Below are 26,550 nucleotides of genomic sequence, written 5' to 3'. Positions count from 1 at the left end.
ATAATTATCAAGAAAAAAAACACAAAAAAACCCCAAAACTATGGACAGATAGAACCCTAGGACAAATGGTGGAAGCAAAGCTACACAGACAAAATCTCACACAGAAGCATACACATTCACACTCACAAAAAGAGGAAAAGGGGAAAAAGTCATAAATCTTGCTCTCAAAGTCCACCTCCTCAATTTGGGATGATTCGTTGTCTATTCATGTATTCCACAGATGCAGGGTACATCAAGATGATTGTGGAGCTTTAGTCCGCTGCTTCTAAGGCTGCTGGGAGAGATTTCCCTTTCTCTTGTTTGTTCGCACAGCTCCCAGGGGCTCAGCTTTGGATTTGGCACCGCCTCTGTGTGTAGGTCACCGGAGGGCATCTGTTTTTCACTCAGACAGGACAGGGTTAAAGGAGCCACTGATTCGCGGGCTTTGGCTCACTCCGGCCTGGGGGAGCGAGGGGCACGGAGTGCGGGGCAAGTCTGCGGCAGCAGAGGCCAGCATGACGTTGCACCAGCCTGAGGCTCGCCATGTGTTCTCCTGGGGAAGTTGTCCCTGGATCCTGGGAACCTGGCAGTGGCGGGCTGCACAGGCTCCCCGGAAGGGAGGTGTGAAGAGTGACCTGTGCTCGCACACAGGTTTCTTGTTGGCGGCAGCAGCAGCCTTAGCATCTCATGCCCATCTCTGGGGTCCGCACTTTTAGGCGAGGCTCCCACCCGTCTGTGCAGCTCCTTTAAGCAGCGCTCTTAATCCCCTCTCCTAGTGCACCAGGAATCACAGAGGGAAGAAAAAGTCTTTTGCCTCTTTGGCAGGTCCAGACTTTTTCCCGTACTCCCTCCCGGCTATCCATGGTGCACTAAGCCATTCAGGCTGTGTTCATGCCGTCAAACCCAGTCCTCTCCCTGCGCTCTGAGCAAAGCTAGAGCCTCAGCTTGCAGTCCTGCCTGCGAACGGGCTTCCTAGTGTGTGGAACTCTTTCCTCCTTCACAGCTCCCTCCCACTTGTGCAGGTCCAGTCCCTATTCTTTTGTCTCTGTTTTTTCTTTTGCCCTACCCAGGACCTGGGGAGTTTCTTGCGTTTTGGGAGGTCTGAGGTCTTCTGCCAGTGTTCAGTAAGTGTTCTGTAGGAGTTGTTCCACGTGTAGATGTATTTGTGGTATATCTGTGGGGAGGAAGGTGATCTCTGCGTCTTATTCTTCCACCATCTTCCACTTGTCCTCTATTTGTAGTTTTTGAAGGAACCTCCATACTGTTTCCATAGTGGCTGTATCAATTTTCATTACCACCAGCAGTGCAAGAGGGTTCCCTTTTCTCCACACCCTCTCCAGCATTATTGTTTCTAGATTTTTTGATGATGGCCATTCTGAATGGTGTGAGGTGATACCTTTTACTTCTGATTTGCATTTCTCTAATGATTTGTGATGTTGAGCATCCTTTCATGTGTTTGTTGGCAATCTGTATATCTTCTTTGGAGAAATGTCTATTTAGGTCTTCTGCACATATTTGGATTGGGTTGTTTGTTTTTTTGTTATTGAGCTGCATGAGCTGCTTGTAAATTTTGGAGATTAATTCTTTGTCAGTTGCTTCATTTGCAAATATTTTTTCCCATTCTGAAGTTGTCTTTTGGTCTTGTTTATGGTTTCCTTTGCTGTGCAAAAGCTTTGAGGTTTCATGGGAACCATTTGTTTATTTTTGTTTTTATTTCCTTTTCTCTAGGAGGTGGGTCAAAAAGAATCTTGCTGTGATTTATGTCATAGAGTGTTCTGCCTATGTTTTCCTCTAGAGTTTGATAGTTTTGGGCCTTACATTTAGATCTTTAATCGATTTTGAGCTTATTTTTGTATATGGTGTTAGGGAGTGTTCTAATCTCATACTTTTTCATGGACCTGTCCAGTTTTCACATCACCACTTATTGAAGAGGCTGTCTTTTCTCCACTGTATATTCTTCCATCCTTTATCAAAGCTAAAGTGACCATATGTGCATTATGTATATCTGGGCTTTCTTTCCTGTTCCATTCATCTATATTTCTGTTTATGTGCCAGTACCATACTGTCTTGATTACTGTAGCTTTGTAGTATAGTTTGAAGTCTGGGAGCCTGATTCCTCCAGCTCCATTTTTCGTTCACAGGATTGCTTGAGCTATTCAGGGTATTTTGTGTTTCCACACAAATTGTGAAATTTTTTGTTCTTGTTCTTGAAAAATGCCAGTGGTAGTTTGATAGGGATTGCATTCAATCTGTAGATTGCTTTGGGTAGTAGAGTCATTTTCACAATATTGATTCTTCCAATCCAAGAACATGGTATATCTCTCCATCTATTTGTATCATCTTTAATTTCTTTCATCAGTGTCTTATAATTTTCTGCATAAAGGTGTTTTGTCTCCTTAGGTAGGTTTCTTCCTAGATATTTTATTCTTTTTGTTGCAGTGGTAAATGGGAGTGTTTTCTTAATTTCATTTTCAGATTTTTCATCATTAGTGTATAGGAATGCCAGAGATTTCTGTGCATTAATTTTGTATCCTGCTACTTTACCAAATACATTGATTAGCTCTAGTAGTTTTCTGGTAGCATATTTGGGATCCTCTATGTATAGTATCATGTCATCTGCAAACAGTGACAGCTTTACTTCTTCTTTTCCAATTTGGATTCCTTTCATTTCTTTTTCTTCTCTGATTTCTGTTGCTAAAACTTCCAAAACAATGTTGAGTCAGAGTGTTGAGGCTGGGCAACCTTGTCTTGTTCCTGATCTTAGTGGAAATGCTTTCAGCTTTTCATCACTGAGGATGATGTTGGCTGTGAGTTTGTCATATATGTCATTTATTATGTTGAGGAAAGTTCCCTCTATGCCTACTTTCTGCAGAGTTTTTATCATAAATGGGTGTTGAATTTTGTAGAAAGCTTTCTCTGCATCTATTGAGATGATCATATGGTTTTTCTCCTTCAGTTTGTTAATATGGTATATCACGTTGATTGATTTGCTTATATTGAAGAATCCTTGCATTCCTGGAATAAACCCCACCTGATCATGGTGTGTGATCCTTTTAATGTGCTGGTGAATTGTTTGCTTGTATTCTGTTGAGGATTTTTGCATCTCTGTTTGTCAGTGATATTGGGCAGTAGTTTTCCTTGTGACATGTTTGTCTGGCTTTGGTATCCGGGTGATGGTGGCCTCGTAGAATGAGTTTGGGAGTGTTCCTCCCTCTGCTATATTTTGGAAGAGTTTGTGAAGTATAGGTGTTAGCTCTTCTCTATATGTTTGAATAGAATTTGCCTGTGATGCTATCAGGTTGTGGACTTTTGTTTGCTGGAAGATTTTTAATCACAGTCTCAATTTCAGTGCTTGTGATTGGTTTGTTCATATTTTCTATTTCTTCCTGATTCAGTCTTAACAGGTTGTGCCTTTCTAAGAATTTGTTCATTTCTTTCAGGTTGTCCATTTTATTGGCATAGAGTTGCTTGTAGTAATCTCTCATGATCTTTTGTATTTCTGCAGTGTCAGTTGTTACTTCTCCTGTTTCATTTCTAATTCTATTGAATTGAGTCTTCTCCCTTTTTTTCTTGATGAGTCTGGCTAATGGTTTATCAATTTTGTTTATCTTCTCAAAGAACCAGCTTTTAGTTTTATTGATCTTTGCTACTGTTTCCCTCATTTTTTACATTTACTTCTGATCTGATTTTTATGATTTCTTTCCTTCTTCTAATTTTAGGGTATTTTTGTTCTTCTTTGTCTAATTGCTTTACGTGCAAGGTTAGTTTTTTATTTGAGATATTTCCTGTTTCTTAAGGTAGGATTGCATTGCTATAAACTTCCCTCTTAGAACTGCTTTTCCTGCACCCCATAGGTTTTGGGTCGTTGTGTCCATTGTCATTTGTTTCTAGGTATTTTTTGATTTCCTCTTTGATTTCTTCAGTGATCACTTCGTTATTAAGTAGTGTATTGTTTAGCCTCCATGTGTTTGTATTTTTTACAGATCTTCTCCTGTAATTGATATCCACTCTTATAGCGTTGTTTTCGGAAAAGATACTTGATACAATTTCAGTTTTCTTAAATTTAGCAAGACTTTTTTTGTGACCCAAGATATGATCCAACCTGGAGAATGTTCCATGAGCATTTGAGAAAAATGTGTATTCTGTTGTTTTTGGATGGAATGTCCTATAAATATCAATTAAGTCCATCTTGTTTAATGTATTTTTTAAAGCTTGTGTTTCCTTATTTATTTTCATTTTGGATGATCTGGCCATTGGTGAAAGTCGGGTGTTAAAGTCCCCTTTTATGAATATGTTACTGTTGATTTCCCGTTTTATGGCTGTTAGTATTTGCCTTATGTATTGAGGTGCTCCTATGTTGGATACATAAATATTTACAATTGCTATATCTTCTTCTTGGGTCGATATCTTGATCATTATGTAGTGTCCTTCTTTGTTTCTTGTCTTTTCTTTAAAGTCTGTTTTGTCTGATATGAGAATTGCTATTCCAGCTTTTTTTTTGGTTTCCAGTTGCATGGAATATCATTTTCCATCCCCTTGCTGCTTTTAATACGTTTTCTTTTTTTTTTAATTTTTGACAGTTTGATTAATATGTGTCTTGTCGTGTTTCTCCTTTTATTTATCCTGTTTGGGACTCTGTGTGTTTCCTGGACTTTATTAACTATTTCCTTTCCCATATTTCGGAAGTTTTTATCTATAATCTCTTCAAATATTTTCTCCATCCATATCTTTCTCTTTTCTTATTCTGGGACCCCTATAATTCAAATGTTGGTATGTTTAATGTTGTCTCAGTGGTCTCTGTGACTGTCCTCAGTTCTTTTCATTCTGTTTTCTTTATTCTGCTCTGCATTAGTTATTTCCTCTATTTTATCTTCCAGGTCACTTATCCATTCTTCTGCCTCAGTTATTCTGTTATTGATCCTTTCTAGAGTATTTTTAATTCCATTTATTGTGTTGTTCATCATTGCTTGTTTCCTCTTTAGTTCTTCTAGGTCCTTGTTAAATATTTCTTGCATTTTCTCTATTCTGTTTCTAAGATTTTGGATCACCTTTACTATCCTTATTCTGAATTCTTTTTCAGGTAGACTGACTAGTTCCTCTTCATTTGTTAGGTGTGGTGGGTTTTTATGTTGCTCCTTCATTTGCTGTGTATTTTGCTGCCTTCTCGTTTTGCTTATCTTACTGTGTTTGGGGTCTACTTTTTGCAGGCTGCAGATTCGTATTTCCTGTTGTTTTTTTTTTTTGTCTTTCCCCAGTGGCTAAAGTTGGTTCAGTGGGTTGTATAGGCTTCCCGGTGGAGGGGACTATTGCCTGTGTTCTGGTGGATGAGGTTGCATTTTGTCTTTCTGGTAGCAAGTCCACGTCTGGTGATGTGTTTTGGGGTGTCTGTGACCTTATTACAATTTCAGGCAGCCTCTGTGCTAATGGATGGGGTTGTGTTCCTGCCTGGCTACTTGTTTGGCATAGGGTGTCCAGCACTGTAGCTTGCTGGTCATTGAGTGAAGCTGGGTGTTGCTGTTGACACGGAGATCTCTGGGAGATTTTTGCCATTTGATATTAGGTGGATCTGGGAGGTCTCTTGTGGACCAGTGTCCTGAATTTGGCTCTCCCACCTCAGAGGCACAGCACTGACTCCTGGCTGCAGCAACAAGAGCGTTTCATCCACATGGCTCAGAATAAAAGGGAGAAAAAGTAGAAAGAATGAAAGAAAGAAAGAAACAGGATAAAATAAAATAAAGATGATATAAAATAAATTTATTAAAATAAAAAGTAGTTATTAAGACAAAATTTTCTTTTTAAAGTTACAAAAAAACAAACAAGCAAACAAACAAAAAAAACCGGATAGACCAATCCCTAGGACTAATGGTGAAAGCAAAGCTATACAGACAAAATCTCACACAAAAGCATACACATACACACTTACAAAAACATGAAAAGTGGAAAGAATAATATATCTTGCTCTCAAAGTCCACTGCCTCAGTTTGGGATGATTAGTTGTCTATTTGGGTATTCCACCGATACAGGGTACATCAGCTTGATTTTGGAGATTTAATCCACTGCTCCTGAGTCTGCTGGGAGAAATTTCCCTTTCTCTTCTTTGTTCACACTGCTCCCGGGGTTCAGCTTTGGATTTGGCCCTGCCTCTGTGTGTATGTTGCCAGAGGGCATCTGTTCTTCACTTAGACAGGAAGTGGTTAATGAAGCCGCTGTTTCGGGGGCCCTGCTCACACAGGCCGGGGGGAGGGAGGGGCACGGAGTGCAGGGTGAGCCTGTGGCAGCAGAGGCTGGCGTTTCACTGCAGCAGCTTGTGGTGCACAGTGCATTCTCCTGGGGAAGTTGTCCCTGGATCACGGGACCCTGGCAGTGGTGGGTTGCACAGCCTCCCGGTAGGGCAGGTGTGGATAGTGACCTGTTCTCGCACACAGGCTTCTTGGTAGCGGCAGCAGCATCCTTTGTGTCTCATGCCTGTCTCTGGGATCCACGCTAATAGCCGCAGCTTGTGCCCATCTCTGGAGCCCCTTTAAACAGCCCTCTTAATCCCCTCTCCTCGTGCACCAGGAAACAAAGAGGGAAGAGAAACTCTCTTGTTTCTTAGGCGGGTCGAGACTTTTTCCTGGCCTTCTTCCTGGCTAACCGTGATGCACTAACCTCTTTTGGCTGTGTTCACGCCACCAGTCCTCTTCCTGCACTCTGATCGAAGCCCGAGCCTCAGCTCGCAGGCCCCGCCCACACCAGCAGGTGAGCAGACCAGCCTCTCCGGCTGGTGAGTGCTGGTCGGCACTGATCCTCTGTGCGGGAATCTCTCCACTTTGCCCTCCGCACCCCTGTTGCTGTGCTCTCCTCCACAGCTCCAAAGCTTCCCCCTTCACCACCTGCTGTCGCTGCCCGCAAAGGGGCTTCTAGTGTGTGGAAACCTTTCCTCCTTCACAGCTCCCTCCCACTGGTGCAGGTCCCATCCCTATTCTTTTGTCTGTGTTTATTCTTTTTTCTTTTGCCATACCCAGGTACGTGGGGAGTTTCTTGCCTTTTGGGAGGTCTGATGTCTTCTGCCAGCATTCAGTGGATGTTGTGTAGGAGTTATTCCACCTGTAGATGTATTTCTGATGTATATTGTAGTTTTCTTATGACAGGGCGGAAAGCAAGCTCATCACATGAGATGAATTGTGCAGAAGCACAGCAGTACAGGGCTGCTGCTCACTCAGGCAATACAGCACCCTCTGTCCTGCTGTGGTGACTTTTATTTAAGCATTATCTATGTTTACATCTTAAGACTTGTTTTCTTAACATTCCAGAAGTGCCAAAGCAGCAACATATGCTTTTATTGATTATACAACAACAATGGGCTTTCTTGAAGACATGCCATGCTTTGTCCTTGAGCTCATAAGCAGCATAAGGACATCTCCTTGTGTTCCCATCATTCTGATTATACTAAAGTAGCACAAGGACATTTCCTTGTGTTCTGATTATACTGAGGTCATTTCATGGATCAGTGCCCAAAGTATCCAGGACTGCCTGCAGTCCTGGCTTATTCACCAGCCCTCGGTTTGCCGAGGGGTTCTGGCCTATTCGCTAGCCCTTGGTTTGCCGAGTGGTGCCAGCCCTCGGTTTGCTGAGGGGTTCTGGCTTCTTCGCTAGCCCTCGGTTTGCCGAGGGGGGGCTCATGGGTCACGTCTCCTTTCCATGTCCTCAGTTATTCCACTACATTTCCCCCTTTTTGTTTTGCAGCTTGTGCAGCATCAAGGAGAACATGGCAGCTTGTTGCGGTGTTGCCTGGTGGGTAGCATTCACTCGTTGTCAGACTACAATTAAACATATGATTATTATAATGATCATTAACAATCCTGCGGTAGAACCAAATAAAGCATGTAATTTAGACATAGGATTTAAATTATTAAATCCTTGAATAATTCCAGTCCATACTTCTTGCAAATTAAGTCGTTGTAATTTCTTTTGAAAAGTTTGTTGAATTTTCCCTTGTAAATTCACAATTTCTTCTGTCAAATTTTTGTGATGTAATAAATGTTTTTTTATTTTTGCCCAGGGGAATGCAAACTGATTATATGGAACCGAAGTGACACAAAAGGCACTTTGATTCCAATCACAACGTAGCTTCATTTGTCTTTGCAAATTCACAAGTTGGTCCCCCAACATAACCACAGCTTGTTGTAAGTCTGCTATTTCCGAATGTATTTCCAAATCAATTTGTCGTTGAGAGGACCAAAGCATTTCAGAATTTTTATGCCAATCAGTTATATAATCAACGGTCTGAATAGATTGTTCTAAAGCAACTCCAGCTACTGCAGCAGTAGCTGTTATGGCTATAATACCCATGACAGCTGCAATCAACATTCCTATGAATCTTTTACTTCTTTTTAATGCATCAGCTAAATATTGCAAAACAGCCATAGGAAGAGATACTTGCCATTCCCTTCCAAGATTCACAGGAAACCAAAGACCTGTCCGAGCTCGTAAAATGTATAAACTTTCAGTAGATATGTTAAAAGATATACTAGAATTAATGCAGGTATACAGAGAGCAATTTTTACACATTATAATACCTAGAGTCTTATTCCATTCAGCTGGTCCCTTTAATAATATATAAGGTAATTTCACACAACTACGAGTATACCGAGTAACATTTTTATGAAAAGTCAAACTATGATTTCCAGATTTGTTATCCATATGTCCTACCCAAGCGTTAATCTTTTCCAAAGCTGCCATAAGCTTCCACAAATCCTTTTGTATAGGATATCCATTTAAATGAGGACCAGGAGGAGAAAACCCTCCAGCATGCCATACTATGGTATCATTAATAGTATTGCTATAAATGGTGTTATTCTCTCTATGCCAGTGTAAATTCTTCAGACACCTTCCTCGGGCAGAGTTAAAAGGGCTCCAATCAATGATGCTTCCCCCAGAAGTATTAAAAAGTACCCGAGCCATTTCTCCTTGGCATCGAGTCCAGTGGACCCAAACTGATAATCGATGTACAAGAGGCACATGGCATGGAGGCAAATAGGGTGTGGAAACATTCTCATAAAGAGTGGAATTAGAATTCTCAAAACTATAAGCACTCAAAAGATATAACCCATGATATCTGCTTTCATTTTTGACAACACTTAACCATGCCTGATAATTCATTTTAAGGCAATGATCTCCCTTTCCCATACAAATAGGAGGTCCACTAACATCCACCGTGTAATTCTCTATTATCCTTCCTTCTTCTTCTGGCTTCAAAGGGCCTCTATCATCAAAAGGACCAGGCAACCATCCAGACTCATTTACATATACAAGAATTGGGGCATCCCACCAGGTAACCCCCAAATTAAGAGGAGGGTTAGGAATATATGTCCAATATGTATGGTTAGTACAATTTACCTCATTGGCTGATATGCTTATTACCTGTGCAGACAGCACTGCCAACATAGCCACAAAAAGATTGGTGCTAGTGAGGTGTTTACCCTGTGAAATAGCAAGATTTTCAGCAGTGCCTGTAAACTTTTTCATTTGCCCCCAGGTCAATGGAGGCGCCTTCTTCTTTCCACCAAGTCTTAAACTGCATATATTGTCCAGGTTCAAGAACAGTCTTGGCAGGCGCCTCCCAATCCTGAGGAATTAATATGTTTTCAGAAGCATACCTAGACAAAAGACCTTGAACATAATTAGAATGCATCCCATATGCATTAATGGCTTCTTTTAGTATTTTTAAAATTTTTATATCATGAGAGTTATACTCAACGTTCACATATCCATTTGGAAATTGATCATTAGCAGGCATAGCTTGTCTAACAATAGGGAAAGCAAAGAATGATTCAGAATATTGCTTTTCTTCCTTATTCATCTCTTCTTCCAATGAAAGTTTATTAGATTCAGGTTTTAGAGGAAAGCGAAACTGATGAGAGGCTCCAACAGGATAAGCTGCTAATTCTAAAGGAGGAGCTGAAGGAATAGTAGGACATGGCTCCTGATATGAAGGAGTGGTAGCATTGTTTTTATTTTCTTCCAATTTAACTATCAAATTTTTTAACTTTGAAAGTATATCAGAGATCTCATTCTGTTGAGAAGGTGGCATCTCATTTGGTTTGCTAACTTGCTCCCGATCTTTATCATCATCAGAAAAAGCTCCTTCATCACTGGAACCCGAAAAATCCTCTCCTTTTTCAGACATAAGAGGAGGAGGAGGCAGAGGAAGGTCCTCTATAGGAGACTCACAGAACGGAGTACGAAAAGCAGCAGAGCGATCGGGAGCAGAATTCGGACGCTGGGGACGCGCCCCATTTTCACTTTCAGTTTCAGATTGTAATGGTTCCAGGGCAAGGGAAATTAAATTACAAAGAGACCAAACACGGACAGATATAAGGTCTCCATGCTGATGAACTCTTCTTAACGCTCACATAACCTGTTTCCAAACTTTTAAACTCAACTGGTTATGACTAGTAGGTTGAAACCAGTAACAATGTTTACGAATCTCCGCAAACAGTTCATCAAAAGATTCTGGTTTCACTTTCACTCCTGAACTCCCTAATAATTGTTTCAGGAGTCTAATGTAATTACATTCTACTGATGGGGAATTCCCCATTACTCTACTGTTCCTGAAGGTTTCGCTTACTCTTGAGCGTACCAGATTCCCCTTCAGTCCTGCGATCACGTGATTACTTAACTTCAGGTCCCTGTTTGGGCGCCAAATGTTGTAGTTTTCTTATGACAGGGCCGAAAGCAAGCTCATCACATGAGATGAATTGTGCCGAAGCACAGCCGTAGAGGGCTGCTGCTCGCTCAGGCAATACAGCGCCGTCTGTCCTGCTGTGGTGACTTTTATTTAGGCATTATCTGTGTTTACATCTTAAGACTTGTTTTCTTAACATTCCACAAATGCCAAAGCAGCAACATATGCTTTTATTGATTATACAAGCAACAATAGGCTTTCCTGAAGACATGCCGTGCTTCTTCCTTGAGCTCATAAGCAGCACAAGGACATCTCCTTGTGTTCCCATCATTCTGATTATACTAAAGTAGCACAAGGACATTTCCTTGTGTTCTGATTATACTGAGGTCATTTCATGGATCAGTGCCCAAAGTATCCAGGACTGCCTGCAGTCCTGGCTTATTCACCAGCCCTCGATATGCCGAGGGGTTCTGGCCTATTTTCTAGGCCTCGGTTTTCTGAGGGGTGCCAGCCCTCGGTTTGCCGAGAGGTGCCAGCCTTCGGTTTGCCAAGGGGTTCTGGCTTATTTGCTAGTCCTCGGTTTGCCAAGGGGGGGCTCATGGGTCACGTCTCCTTTCCATGTCCTCAGTTATTCCACTACAATGTATCTGTGGGGAGGAAGGTGATCTCCGTATCTTACTCTTCTGCCATCTTCTATCTTTGCGCTTTCTGTCCTCTTCAATTGATCTATATTTCTGTTTTTGTGGCAGTACCGTACTGTCTTTATCACTCTGGCTTTGTAGTATAGTCTGAAGTCTGAGAGCCTGATTCCTCAAATAACAAAAGATTGCTTTTTTTATTTGGGGTCTTTTGTGTTTCAATACAAATTGTGAAATTATTTCTAGTTCTGTGAAAAATGATATTGGTAGTTTGATATTGATTGCATTGAATCTGTAGATTGCTTTGGGTCGTATAGTCATTTTCACAATGTTGATTCTTCCAATCCAAGAACATGGTATATCTCTCCATCTGATTGTATCATCTTTAATTTCTTCCATCAGTGTCTTATAGTTTTCTGCATATAGGTCTTTTGTCTCCTTAGGTAGGTTTATTCCCAGGTATTTTATTCTTTTTGTTGCAGTGGTAAATGGCAGTGTTTCCTTAATTTCTCTTTCAGATTCTTAATCATAAATGTATAAGAATGCAAGAGATTTCTGTTCTTTAATTTTGTATCCTGCTACTTTACCAAATTCAGTGATTAGCTCTAGTAGTTTTCTGGTAGCGTCTTTAGGATTTTCTATGTATAGTATCATGTCATCTGCAAACAGTGACAGCTTTACTTCTTCTTTACCAATTTGGATTCCTTTTATTTCTTTTTCTTCTCTGATTGCTGTGGCTAAAACTTCCAAAACTATGTTAAATAATAGCAGTGAGAGTGGGCAACCTTGTCTTGTTCCTGACCTTAGTGGAAATGGTTTCAGTTTTTCACCATTGAGAACAACGTTGGCTCTGTGTTTGTCATATATGGTCTTTATTGTGTTGAGGTAAGTTCCCTCTATGCCTACATTCTGGAGGGTTTTTATCATAAATCGGTGTTGAATGCTTTTTCTGCATCTATTGAGATGATTTTATCATTTTTCTCTTTCAATTTGTTAATATGATTTATCACATTTCTTGATTTGTATATATTGAAGAATCTGCATTCCTGGGATAACCTCCACTTGATCATGGTGTATGATCCTTTTAATGTGCTGTTGGATTCTGTTTGCTAGTATTTTGTTGAGGAGTTTTGCATCTATGTTCATCAGTGATATTGGCCTGTAGTTTTCTTTGTGATATCTTTGTCTGGTTTTGGTATCAGGGTGATCATGGCCTTGTAGAATGAGTTTGGAAGTATTCCTCCCTCTGCTATATTTTGGAAGAGTTTGAGAAGGATAGGTGTTAACTCTTCTCTAAATGTTTGATGGAATTCGTCTGTGAAGCCATCTGGTCATGGGCTTTTTTTTTTTTGCAAGACTTAATCACAGTCTCAATTTCAGTTCTTCTGGTTGGTCTGTTTATATATTCTGTTTCTTCCTTGTTCAGTATCAGGAGGTTGTGGTTTTCTAGGAATTTGTCCATTTCTTTCAGGTTGTCCGTTTTTTTGGCTTGTAGTAATCTCTCATGATCTTTTGTATTTCTGCAGTGTCAGTTGTTACTTCTCCTTTTTCATTTCTAATTCTATTGATTTGAGTCTTCTCCCTTTTTTTCTTGATGAGTCTGGCTAATGGTTTATCAATTTTGTTTATCTTCCCAAAGAACTAGCTTTCAGTTTTATTGATCTTTGCTATTGTTTCCTTCATATTTTTTTCAGTTATTCTGATCTTATCTTTATGATTTCTTTCCTTCTGCTAACTTTTGCGTTTTTTTGTTCTTCTTTCTCCAGTTGCTCTAGGTGTAAGGTTAGGTTGTTTATTTGAGATGTTTATTGTTTTGTGAGGTAGGTTTGTATTGCTATAGACTTCCCTCTTAGAACTGCTTTTTCTGTATCCCATAGTTTTCGGGTCATCTTGTTTTCATTGTCATTTGTTTCTTGATATTTTTTGTTTTCCTCTTTGATTTCTTCAGTTATCTCTTGGTTATTTAATAGTGTATTGTTTAGCCTCCATGTGTTTGTATTTTTTACAGATTATTTCCTGTAATTGATATCTAGTCTCATAGCCTTGTGGTCGGGAAAGATACTTGATATGATTTCAGTTTCCTTATATTTACCAAGGCTTGACTTGTGACCCAAGATATGATCTATCCTGGAGAATGTTCCATGAGCACTTGAGAAGAAAGTGTATTCTGTTGTTTTTGGTTGGAATGTCTTATAATTATCAATGAAGTTCATCTTGTTTAATGTATCATTTAAAGCTTGTGTTTCCTTATTTAGTTTCATTTTGGATGATCTGTCCATTGGTGAAAATGGGGAGTTAAAGTCCCCTTCTATGACTGTGTTGCTGTTGATTTCCCCTTTTATAGCTTTATGTATTGATGTGCTCTTATGTTGGATGCATAAATTTTTACAACTGTTGTATCTTCTTCTTCGATTGATCCCTGGGTCATTATGTAGTGTCCTTCTTTGTCTCTTGTAATAGTCTGTATTTGCAAGTCTATTTTGTCTGTTATGAGAATTGCTACTCCAGCTTTCTTTTGATTTCCATTTGCATGGAATATCTTTTTCCATCTGTTCACTTTCAGTCTGTATATGTCCCTAGGTCTGAATTGGGTCTCTTATAGACAGCATATATATGGGTCTTGTTTTTTTATCCATTCAGCAGTCTATGCCTTTTGGTGGGAACATTTATTCCATTTATGTTTATGGTTGTTGTTGATATGTATGTTCTGATAACCATTTTCTTAATTGTTTTGGGTTTGGTATTGTGGGTCTTTTTCTTCTCTTGTGTTTCCTGCCTAGAGAAGTTCCTTTATCATTTGTTGTAATGGTGGTTTTGTGGTTCTGAATTCTCTTAGCTTTTGTTTGTCTGTAAGCATTTTAATTTCTCCATTGAATCTGAATGAGATCCTTGCTGTGTAAAGTAATCTTGGTTGTAGGTTTTTCCCTTTTACCACTTTAAATATGTCGTGCCACTCCCTTCTGGCTTGCAGAATTTCTGCTGAAAGGTCAGCTGTGAAACTTATGGGGATTCCTTTCTTTTTTATTTGTTGTTGTTCCCTTACTGCTTTTAATATTTTTTCTTTGTATTTAATTTTTGGTAGTTTGATTGATATGTGACTTTGCGTGTTTCTCGTTGGATTTATCCTGTATGTGACTCTCTGCACTTCCTGGACTTGATTGACTATTTCCTTTCCTATATTAGGCAAGTTTTCAGCTATAATCTCTTCAAATATTTTCTCAGTCCGTTTATTTTTCTCTTCTTCTTCTGGGACCCCTATAATTCCACTGTTGGTGCATTTAATGTTGTCCTATAATTCCACTGTTGATGCATTTAATGTTGTCCTAGAGGTCTCTGAGACTGTGGTCAATTCTTTTCATTCTTTTTTGTTTATTTTGCTCTGTGGTAGTTATTTCCACTACTTTATCTTCCAGGTCACTTATCCATTCTTCTGCCTTAGTTATAGTGCTATTGATTTCTTCTAGAGGATTTTTAGCTTCATTTATTCTGTTGTTCATTCTTGTGTTTTTGCTCTTTAGTTATTCAGGGTTCTTGTTAAACAGTACTTATATTTTCTCCATTCTATTTCCAAGATTTTGGATCAGCTTTAGTATCATTATTCTGAATTCTTTTTCAGGTAGACTGCCTATTTCCTCTCCATCTTTTTGGTCTGGTAAGTTTTTGCTATGCTCCTTCATCTGGTGTGTGTTTGTCTGTCTTCTCATTTTGCTTAACTTACTGTGCTAGGCATCTCCTTTTCACATGCTGCAGGTTCGTAGTTCCTGTTGTTTTTGATGTCTGCCCCCAGTGACGAATTTTGGTTCAGTGGGTCGTGTAGGTCTCCCAGTGGAGGGGACTGGTCCCTGTGTTCTGGTGGATTAGGCTGGGTATTGTCTTTCTGGTGGTGTGTTTTGAGTTATCTGTTACCTTATTATGATTTTAGGCAGCCTCTCTGCTAATGGGTGGGGTTGTGTTCCTGTCTTGCTAGTTATTTGGCATAGGGTGTCCAGCACTGTAGCTTGCTAGTCATTGAGCGGAGCTGGGTCTTATGTTGAGATGGAGATTTCTGGGTGAGCTTTTCCCATTTGATATTATGTTGAGCCTGGAGGTCTGTGTTTGACCAATGTCCTAAAGTCGGCTCTCCCACCTCAGAGGCACATGTTTGACAGCTGGCTGGAGCACCAAGACCCTGTCAGCCACACAGCTCAGAAGAAAAGGGAGAAGAAAAGAAAGAAGAAACAACAAATAACATAAAGTTATTATGGTAAAAAAATTTAAAAAGCTATTAAAAATAAAAAATGAAAAAGTAATAAAAAAAGAAAAAGAAAGAAAGAAAGAATGAAGAGAGCGACCATACCAAGAAACAAATCCACCAATGACAGCAAGCACTAAAAGCTATACTAAGAAAAAACCATTAGAAAAGGACAGAGAGAACTCTAGGACAAATGGTAAAAGCAAAGCTATAGAGAGAAAATCACTCAAAGAAGCATATACATACACAGCTACAGAAAGAGAAAAAGGAAAACCATGTATATATCTATATATAAAAGAAAAGGAAGAGAGCAACCAAATTATTAAACAAATCTACCAATGGTAATAAACTTTAAGTACTAAAATAAGATAAACATAAAACCAGAAACAGGGGCTTCCCTGGTGGTGCAGTGTTTGAGAGTCTGCCTGCTAATGCAGGGGACACGGGTTTGGGCCCTGGTCTGGGAAGTTCCCACATGCCATGGAGCAACTAGGCCCATGAGCCACAACTACTGAGCCTGTGCATCTGGAGCCTATGCTCCACAACAGGAGAGGCTGCAATAGTGAGAGGCCCGTGCACCACGATGAAGAGTGGCCCCTGCTTGCCGCAACTAGAGAAAGCCCTCACACAGAAATGAAGACCCAACACAGCAAAAATAAATAAATTAAAAAAAAAACCAGAAACAAATTTGATACAGAAAGCAAATCCCAAGTCTACAGTTGCTCCCAAAGTCCACCACCTTAATTTTGGGTTGATTCATTGTCTCTTCAGGTATTCCAGAGATGCAAGATACATCAAGTTGATTGTGGAGATTTAATCAGCTGCTCCTGAGGCTGCTGGGAGAGATTTCCCTTTCTCTTCCTTGTTCGCACAGCTCCTAGGGTTCTGCTTTGGATTTGGCCCCACCTCTTCATGTAGGTCTCCTGAGTGCATCTGTTCTTCACTCAGACGGGACAGTGTTAAAGTAGCAACTGATTAGGGGTCTCTGGCTCACTCAGGCCTTGGGGAGGGCGGGATATGGTATGTGCGGCCAGCCTGAGGTGGCAGAGGCTGGCGTCACGTTGCAACAGCCTGTGGCATGCCATGTGTTCTCCCGGGGAAGTTGTCCTTGGATCACGGGACCCTGGCAGTGGTGGGCTGCACAGGCTCCCAGGAGGGGAGGTGTGTATTGTGACCTGTGCTTGCACACAGGCTTCTTGGTGGCTGCAGCACAAACTTTAGCATTTCATGCCTGTCTCTGGTGTCTGCACTGATAGCCTCAGCTCGTGCCCATCTCTGGAGCTCTTTTGGGCAGTGCTCTGAATCCCCTCTCCTCGTGCACCCTGAAACAATGTTCTCTTGCCTCTTACGCAGTTCCAGACATTTTCCCAGACTTCCTCCTGGCTAGCTGTGGTGCACTAGCCTCCTTCAGGCTGTGTTCATGCAGCAAACCCCTGTCCTCTCCCTGGGATGTAACCTCCGAAGCCGGAGCCTCAGCTCCCAGCCCCCACATGCCCCAGCAGGTTAGCAGACAATCGTCTCAGGCTGGTGAGTGCTGGTCAGCACCGATCCTCTGTGCGAGAGTCCCTCCGCTTTGCCCTCTGCACCTTTATTGCTGCACTTTCTTCCATGGCTCCATAGCTTCCCTCCCGCCAAACCACTGTCTCCACCAGTGAAGGGGCTTCCTAGTGTGTGGAAACTTTTCCTCCTTCACAACTCCCTTCCAGAGGTGTAGGTTCTGTCCCTATTCTTTTGCCTCTGTTTTTTTCTTTTTTTCTTTTGCCCTACCCAGGTATGTGGTGAGTTTCTTGCCTTTTGGGAGGTCTGAGGTCTTCTGCCAGCTTTCAGTAGGTGTTCTGTAGGATTTGTTCCACATGTAGATGTATTTCTGATGTATTTGTGGGGAGGAAGTTGATCTCTAAGTCTTACTCCTCTGACATCTTGAAGGTCTCTGTTGTCCTTTAAAAGGGAATAAAGGGGTTGTGCATACAAGGAGAAATTGGGAACCCAACTTCTGCAATAGCTTCCTAGCTTGAGAAAGCCTCTCAATTTACATTTGGTGCCAGGAAGTGGTAACTGAGATATGACCTGGATGTGTGTAGGATGAAGCAGTAGTCCTTGGGGTGGGGCATAAGCAAATAACCCAAGTATCGTACCTGAGTTGGAACAAATTGGAGCTTAGCCCTTGAAGCCTTATGCCCCTTGTGTGCTAGCTGAGTGAGGAGATGCAGCCTGTCCTTGAGGTTTGCTTCCTCAGTGGGGGAGCATAACAAAAGTTCATCAACATATTGGAGTAAAGTAGAGCCATGGGTTAAATTCACATTGGCCAGGTCTTGTCTCGATATTTGTGAAAAATAAGTAGGGCTTTCCATGTAGCCCTGAGGCATAATGGTCCAAGTAAACTGACATCCCTCACACCTGAAGGCACACAGGTATTGGCAATCTGGATGGACAGGAATGGTGAAGAAAGTACTATATAAATCTATGATTGTAAAAAATTGTGTGTTTAAAGAGATTAAATTGAGAATGGTATGAGAGTTGGTGACTACAGGGTAACGTGGTATGAGTATATTGTTTATGGCTCGGAGATATTGAATAATATGACAAACTCGACCATGAGGCTTGAATATCACAAGGATTGTTGTGTTACAAGGACTGGTGCATGGGATTATGAGACCCTTCTGGAGGTGTACCTTGGCAGTGGGATGAATTCTTTCCAGAGCCTCAGGTCTGAGAGGGTATTGTCTGAGGTGAGGTGAAGGTTTATTAGGGTCTATCTGTATCTTAATTGGTGGGACTGAATGAATGTATTCTGTGTCATTTGAAGAGGTGGACCTTAAGGTAGGAGGAACAGAATCTATCAAATCCTTATGACTGAGAATTGACAAGGTATGAGCAAGGAGGGGAATTTCAATATTAGTACTAGATTCAGAAGTAAATCTCAAGGGGTCAAGAATTTGTAAATGTATTTCCTCTTTTGGGTAAAAGGAAATATTAGCTTGTAATTTTTCCAGTAGGTCTTGGCCCAAAAGGTGTACAGGAGCAGAAGGAACAAGAAGGAACTGGGGTGGATTCCCTGAAAAGAGCCTATCTCAAAAGACAATGGGATACTTACCTGACAGGGGAGATACCATGCTCATGAAGGTGGTTTTCCAAGGGTGAGTCTCACTCATTGCACTGCAAGTGTGCTGACCCCTGCGATTTCCCCAAATGGGGGAAATTCGACTGCATAATTTGTGGTGGGGTGGGACTGTGTGCGTGCTCTCCCCTGAAAAAAAAATGGGGACAATTTGCTTACCTTCATAACTGTGTTGGAAACTCCCACCATTTGTACCTTTTCTGTACTTCGAGGAACGGGGAGGCTTGAGGTTGGTGAGGTTCAAGACAAAGTTGCTCCTGTGTTCAGAAGAGCAGTAATAGCTTCAGCTCCTATAAAATGGTCCAGTTCTCCCAACGGTGTTAGTGGGAATAGTGGGAAGACCCCAACACTTTCTTCCAGAGCATCCCTATTTGTGATTGTCTAAAAAAAGGAGGTGCTTCTCAAATTTCTCAGAGAGTTCATGAAAGGGGCCAGGGTGAGGGGGTTTGGGATGCTGATAGGGCCCTCTTTTTAACTTTGGGTGCTTCTTCCACTGGTCAGGCTGGGGCCTTGATCTTGGTAGGGTCCATAAGAGGAATTGTGGTCTTTCTGTTGAGGTGGCCGCTGAGCAGCAGTGGCCAGTTGCTGCAGCTGCAAATTCATGATTTTAATGGTCTTGTGTTTTTCTGTATGTTTGATTGTTTTAGATAGCTAATTAGCCAAATTGACCACATCAGGAGTGGCCATTATTTCCCAATTTAATTGTACCTATTTCACCAGCAGTCTGAGTTCCTCATCAAATCCCCCAACAAAGATTGAATTAAAGAGGGTTTGAGTATTGTTTGCCCCAGCAGGTATTCTGCAGTTTTTCCCAGAATACTGTCTATAGGCATGAGTAATAATCGTGAACAGTTTCATCAGGTCGTTGTGTAGTAGACTGAATTTTTCCCCGGGCAGTGGTACAGGGAAAAGCCTGAGGAGTTGCTTCATGAAAGGCTCGAGCTACCTGAGAAGCTGGTGCCACTGCATCAATGTCGTTTCTATGGATATCTTCCTATGAAGCCAGTTGGCAGTAGTTTGCCAATGTCTGGCTTGGCTTTCTCCAATTAAGATGTGGGTTAGTTGATACAAGTCAGAGAAGCCTGGATCATAGGTTCGTATCGCAAAGTTAAATTCTTCCACAAACCAGGGAGGTGGTCCTCAGTGACCTTGGGAAATTCCTGAGCTATGGCCTGTAATTCTGCAGGTGACCAAACCCTATAGTCTACCAGATAACATGTGCCAGCAAGATTCTTTTATGTCGTCTCTGGTATACCATTGCCATTTACCTAGGTAAGCACAGGAGGCAGCCCCATACTTTTTGTGTATGTACCCAGCAGGAGTCCCAGATGGGTGAGAATCTTCCCCCATAGCAGTCTGAGACTGTGACCGTCCCATTATTATGCACTCACCAAAAGGAAGTAAGTCCTTAAGCGATCAGTTGATTAAACAAAAGACAGCCAGAATAAAGGCCTCAACCTCAACCAAAGAAGGAGGTTCTGGACCAAAAGGACTTACTGCCCAGGCCTGGGGCCACAAGGGAGGCAGTAAAGCATGAGAGACTCATGCAGGTACCTTGCTCAAACACATGGCAGCTTCGGAGCTGGGCATATCACTTCAGATCCCACTTCTGACACTAATAATGTCAGCTGAAATGACCACGGTCTGTAAAAAGGCAAAAAGCAGTTTATTTGGGGTCTTAGAACTGCAATTCAGGAATCATAGATTCTGGAGGATACCAGAATAGTGTCTCACTAGAGGAGAATAGCAGGGATTTTTATAGGAAAAGAGGGAAGTTAATGTAGGTTTACACAAGTTGTTTACCAAGAATTTGGATTGAAGGTCAAAATTATTCTATATAATATGTTTGGGTTATGGAATGCATCTCATTTGTTACTAAAGAAAGGTATGTTTTCTTAGGCCAAATAAAGTCCAGTTCTCAACATTATTCTTTCCTTTTAGCAACTCAGCAACTATATAGCAGGTTTCAATTTGGAGTGTTAAGCAAAAGTCCAGCATGGGCAGCAAACATGGAGGTGCTCAGGTCATGTCTCAGTCATTCCTGACAGTTATTTTCGTACTAGAAAAGTCTTCTCCCTATTTGTTAACTTAAGATTATGATGATGCTTGATGGGCAAAGCAGAAACTCCAAGCAAGATCCCTGGTAGGATCCAGCCTTGCTTTTTTCTGGGTCCCTTCCTTTCCAGGTCATATCATTTGCACCAGGTTCCCTGGCATGGTAGAGGAAGGTGACCTCACAAAGAAAAGGGGCTTCTGCTATTCATACAGCCTCTTCTCCCAACCCACCTAACCCTGGGCCACCGTACTTGTCCAGTTAATAATGAGTTTATCTGAATTCTTCCTTTTTTGACCTTTTCACCTGGGGGAGAAGGGGAGGCAGAACTGCCCTTGTACTTGAGTGTTAAAATATTAAAAAAATTAAAACCCCCATATTGGGGGATTCAAGCTATAAAACTGGGCTAGTTGTACGGTAAGGGAGAAGATACCATTATCCCACCCACATCAAAATAATAGAAGCAGCTAATACATTGAGTATTTAACTATATGGCAGGCACTGTGCTAAACAACCCATAAGGGAGGTAGTATTAATACTCCCATGTCACAAATGAGGAAACTGGGACCATTAGAGGTGAAGTGACTTGTCTAATAAAGATAGGAGTGTTAAGTTTTAGACTGATTTGGAGATGGGGTTAGTGCTCAAGAAAACTTTAACTGGCATCATGTTCAGACTCCTTTTGTACTTCATGGATGGGATTTTAAGTCTTGAAAATAAATTAAAATTCCAAATGAAGACTTAGTTCTTTAAATAACATTGGCATTTCCTTTGGTGCCTGGCAGGGCTGTGAGTGCCAATAGGTGATATCTTGCCAGAAGTCTACTATTTTTACTTTATTATAAGTTCTGGGAAGAATTAGGGTTGAACTAATGACAAGGACTTAGAATTGCCTCTCTCTTATTTATTCACCATTTCCACAAAAGGGAAATGCATCTGTCTTGTTCATTTCAGGACAAAGAGATAACCATGAGCTTGTCAGTCATTAGTTCTGCATGTCAAGTGCAAAAGTGACTTTTATTTTTGGCTCTTTTTTGAGTCTTTTTCTCTTCTTGGGAAGACTTTAAAAAAACTATTAAAGTATAACATACATAAAGTTCATAGATTATAAGTTTGTACTCCATGAATATTCACAAGCTGTGCATACCCATGTAACCAGCACCGTGGTCCAAGATACAGAACATTACTAAGAATCCCCTCATTCCTCTTCTAGTCAATACCCCTCCCAAGGGTAACCACTACCCTGACTTCCAACAGAATAGGATGCCACATGTGATGTATCCACTTTTCTGTTGATGGGAAATTTCCTGTTCTGACTGTTACAAGTAGAGCATTCTTTTGACAGCTATACACATGCATTTTTGTTGGGATATATACATAGAAGTGAATTTCTGGATAGTAGGATATGCATTCATTCAGAGAGAGTAGATACTACCAGTTTTGCACTCCCAACACCTATGTATAAGAGAGGCTTTGTCCTTTAAAGTTATAGCCTTAGAGTTTAATTATGAATTTTGTAGCACCTCAGGACTACCCAAAAGTTTAGTGACTCTCCTGTCTAAATCAGAAATTATCCTACCCCCATCACTTCTGTGTTATTTAGCACATAGAGTTCTTAATTACCTTACATTCCTGGAATGGAACTTTATTAATTAGGATTTTTTTTCAGTTAACATTTATTGAGTTTCAACTGGCTTAGAAATTTACTGTAGTGATTAAGAGTGTGTGCTTTGGATCCAGACTGTCTGAATTCAATCTCAACTCTGCTACTTAACTAACATTTTGATCTTGACAAGTATGTAACTTCTCTGTGCCTCAGTTTCTTCATCTGTCAAATGGTAATGATAACAATAGTACCTATCTCGCAGGGTTGTTATAAGGATTAAATGAGTTAATATTTGTAAAAGTGCTTAGAACAGTGCTTGGCACATTGTGAATGCTTAATTTAGCTACTGATTACTATCATCATCATCATTATTAATTGTTATTATTTACAGAACCCCACATTGGGAGTTGTTAATGATACATAGCTATCTTAGATATAGGAACTATCCTCTAGGATCTCTTAAGTAAGGTGATGAGATGTTAAGCATAAGATTCAAGAATGAAAGTGAGAACATTCAAGAGAGGGACAAATGAAATACTATTGGAGTTTAAAGACAAATAGGATCCAGTTCTAGATGAGTGTGAAGAGTATGAAATGAAGAAAGCTTTATAGAAGGAGTGGCTTGTAAGCTGAGTCTGAATAATAGGATTTTACTCTTCAGAGATTGGGAAGGTGAGAGGGACTCCCTACCAAGGGAACTGCAAGAGCATAAGCTCAGAGGCTTAAGCTCAGAGGCAGGATTGAGAGGAATGAAGAAAGGAATTAAGTTGGAGAAATAGGTTTTGTAGATTGTAGAATGCCTTGAATGTTACAATGAGGAACTTGAACTTGGTTCTACAGGTAGCAACAACCTGCTTAAGCTTTGTAAGTCTAGAACATAAAATGCAAAAGTTAGAAAGGACCTTTAAAAATATTATCTAAATGAGGAATGGGAATGCAGTTTCTTTTTTGCATGATGAGAATGTTCTAAAATTATATTGTGGTGATGGTTTTACAATTCTATAAATTCACTAAAAAATCAATGAATTGTACATGCAAAATAAGTGAATTTTATGGTATGTAAGTTCACTAAAGTTATGAATGAATGAACGAATGAATGAGTAAGATCATCTCATGATAGTCCAAGCCTCTTATTTCACAAATGCGAAAGCTGTGGCACAGATTGCTGAAGTTTCTTGTCCAAGGTCAAACATCTAGCAAGTGTCAGAGCCAGTATTCTCTTTTTGTTGTTTAGTATGCATGACTGGTTCAGACTATGATAAATTGTATGGAATTATCATTGAAACAAGAGCCAAAATAATTGAGAATGCTGGATGGGTATGCAATGCTATTCTGGATAATAGTAGTAATAACACTTTATACTACCTTACTGTTTACAAAGTGCTTTTCAAGCCACCCTACCTGCTCTCAACGTAAAAATTTATATGAAGATATCGAAATATGGCAGAAGAGTAAGATGCAGAGATCACCTTCCTCCCCACAGATACATCAGAATTACATCAACACATGGAACAACTCCTACAGAACACCTACTGAACACTGGCAGAAGACCTCAGACCTCCCAAAAGGCAAGAAACTCCCCATGTACATAGGTAGGGCAAAAGAAAAAAGAATAAACAGAGACAAAAGAATAAGGATAGGACCTGCACCAGTGGGAGGGAGCTGTGAAGGAGGAAAGGTTTCCACACACTAGAAGCCCCTTTGTGGGCAGAGAATGCAGGTGGTGGAGGGGGGAGCTTCAGAGCCGCGGAGGAGACTGCAGCAACAGGGGTGCAGAGGGCAAAGAGGAGAGATGTCTGCAAAGAGGATCAGTGCCGACCAGCACTCACCAGCCCAAGACGCTTGTATGCTCACCTGCCGGGGTGGACAGGGCTGGGAGCTGAGGCTCGGGCTTCGGTCAGAGTGCAGGGAGAGGACTGGCAGCGTGAACACAGCCTGAAGGGGCTAGCCAGGAGGGAGCCTGAGATAAAGTCTGGACCTGACAAAGAGGCAAGGGACTTTTTCTTCAATCTTTGTTTCCTGGTGTGTGAGGAGAGGGGATTAAGAGCATTGCTTAAAGGAGCTCCAGAGATGGGCGCAAGCTGTGGCTAACAGCGCAGACCCCAGATGGGCATGAGATGCTAAGGCTAATGCTGGCACCACCAAGAAGCCTGTGTGTGAGCACAGATCACTCTCCACACCTCCCTTCCAGGGAGCCTGTGCAGTCCGCCACTGCCAGGGTCCCGGGATCCAGGGACAACTTCCCTGAGAGAATGCACGGCATGTCTCAGGCTGGTGCAATGGCACGCTGGCCTCTGGCACTGCAGGCTCGCCCCACACTCTGTACCCCTCCCTTACCCCAGCCTGAGTGAGCCACAGACCCTGAATCAGCAGCTTCTTTATCCCCGTCCTGTCTGAGCGAAGAAAAGACATCCTCCTATGAGGAACACGCAGAGGCGGGGCCATATCCAAAGCTGAAACCTGGAAGCTGTGCGAACAAAGAAGAGAAAGGGAAATCTCTCCCAGCGGCCTCAGGAGCAGTGGATTATATCTCCACAATCAACTTGATGTACTCTGCATTTGTGGAATACCTGAATAGGCAATGAATCATCCCAATTTGAGGAGGTGGACTTTGAGAGCAAGATTTATTATTTTCCCCCTTTTCCTCTTTTTGTGAGTGTGTATGTGGATGCTTCAGGATGAGATTTTGTCTGTATAGCTTTGCTTTCACAGTTTGTCCTAGGGTCCTATCCATCCTATTTTTTTTTTTTACATTAAAAATTTTTTTCTTAATAATTATTTTTTATTTTAATAACTTTATTTTATTTTATCCTCTTTCTTTCCTTCTTTTGTTTTATGTTTTCTCCCTTTTATTCTTAGCCGTGTGGATGAAAGGCTCGTGGTGCTGCAGCCAGGAGTCAGTGCTGTGCCTCTGAGGTGGGAGAGCCAACTTAGGGCACTGGACCACAAGAGACCTCCCAGCTCCACGTAATATCAAATGGCGAAAATCTCCGAGAGATCTCCATGTCAACACCAACACCCACCTTCGCTCAACGACCAGCAAGTTACAGTGCTGGATACCCTATGCCAAATAACTAGCAAGACAGGAACACAACCCCACCTATTAGCAGAGAGGCTGCCTAAATCATAATAAGTTCACAGACACCCCAAAACACACGAGCAGAAGTGAACCTGCCCACCAGAAATACAAGATCAAGCCTGATCCACCAGAAAACAGGCACTAGGCCCTTCCACCAGGAAACCTACACAACCCACTGAACCAAATTTAGCCACTGGGGACAGACACCAAAAACCACGGGAACTACGAACCTGCAGCCTGTGAAAAGGAGGCTCCAAACACAGTAACATAAGCAAAATGAGGAGACAGAAAAACACAGCAGATGAAGGAGCAAGATAAAAACCCACCAGACCTAACAAATGAAGGGGAAATAGGCAATCTACCTTAAAAAGAATTCAGAATAATGATAGTAAAGATGATCCAAAATCTTGGAAATAGAATAAGCAAAATGCAAGAAACATTTAGCAAGGACCTAGAAGAACTAAAGATGAAACAAACAACGATGAACAACACAATAAATGAAACTAAAAATTCTCTAGATGGGACCAATAGCAGAATAACTAAGGCAGAAGAACAGATAAGTGACCTGGAAGATAAAATAGTGGAAAAAACTATTGCAGAGCAGAATAAAGAAAAAAGAATGAAAAGAACTGAGGACAGTCTCAGAGACCTCTGGGACAACATTAAATGCACATTCGAATTATAGGGGTTCCAGGAGAAGAAGAGAAAACGAAAGGGACTGAGAAAATATTTGAAGAGATTATAGTTGAAAACTTCCCTATTATGGGAAAGGAAATAGTTAATCAAGTACAGTAAGCACATAGAGTCCCATACAGGATAAATCCAAGGAGAAACACACCAGGAGAGATATTAATCAAACTGTTAAAAATTAAATACAAAGAAAACATTAAAAGCAGCAATGGAAAAACAACAAATAACACACAAGGGAATCCCCATAAGGTTAACAGCTGATCTTTCAGCAGAAACTCTGCAAGCCAGAAGGGAATGGCAAGACATATTTAAAGCGATGAAGGAGAAAAATGTACAACCAAGATGACTCTACCCAGAAAGGATCTCATTCAGATTTGATGGAGAAATTAAAACCTTTACAGACAAGCAAAAGCTGAGAGAGTTCAGCACCACCAAACCAGCTTTACAACAAATGCTAAAGGATCTTCTCTAGGCAAGAAACACAAGAGAA

The 26,550-nt window shown here is 41.1% G+C and overlaps 1 protein-coding gene across 1 annotated transcript in view; it reads right to left on the bottom strand.

Moving 5' to 3' along the window:
* Positions 1 to 7,773: 7,773 nt before the first annotated feature.
* Positions 7,774 to 26,550, bottom strand: part of LOC309978573 (endogenous retrovirus group K member 25 Env polyprotein-like) — a gene marked incomplete at both ends in the record, with an annotated part of 62,936 nt that continues 44,159 nt past the window's right edge. Inside the window, 4 exons of the mRNA XM_082865101.1 lie at positions 7,774 to 9,586; positions 10,008 to 10,176; positions 18,609 to 18,761; positions 24,629 to 24,707. Coding sequence (XP_082721227.1) covers positions 7,774 to 9,586; positions 10,008 to 10,176; positions 18,609 to 18,761; positions 24,629 to 24,707 — 2,214 coding nt within the window. The remainder of the gene's footprint in view (positions 9,587 to 10,007; positions 10,177 to 18,608; positions 18,762 to 24,628; positions 24,708 to 26,550) is intronic.

Source organism: Leucopleurus acutus (genome assembly GCF_964270905.1).
Source record: "Leucopleurus acutus genome assembly, chromosome: X".
NCBI classification, from domain to species: domain Eukaryota; kingdom Metazoa; phylum Chordata; class Mammalia; order Artiodactyla; family Delphinidae; genus Leucopleurus; species Leucopleurus acutus.
This window is presented reverse-complemented; position numbering and strand designations above follow the sequence as displayed.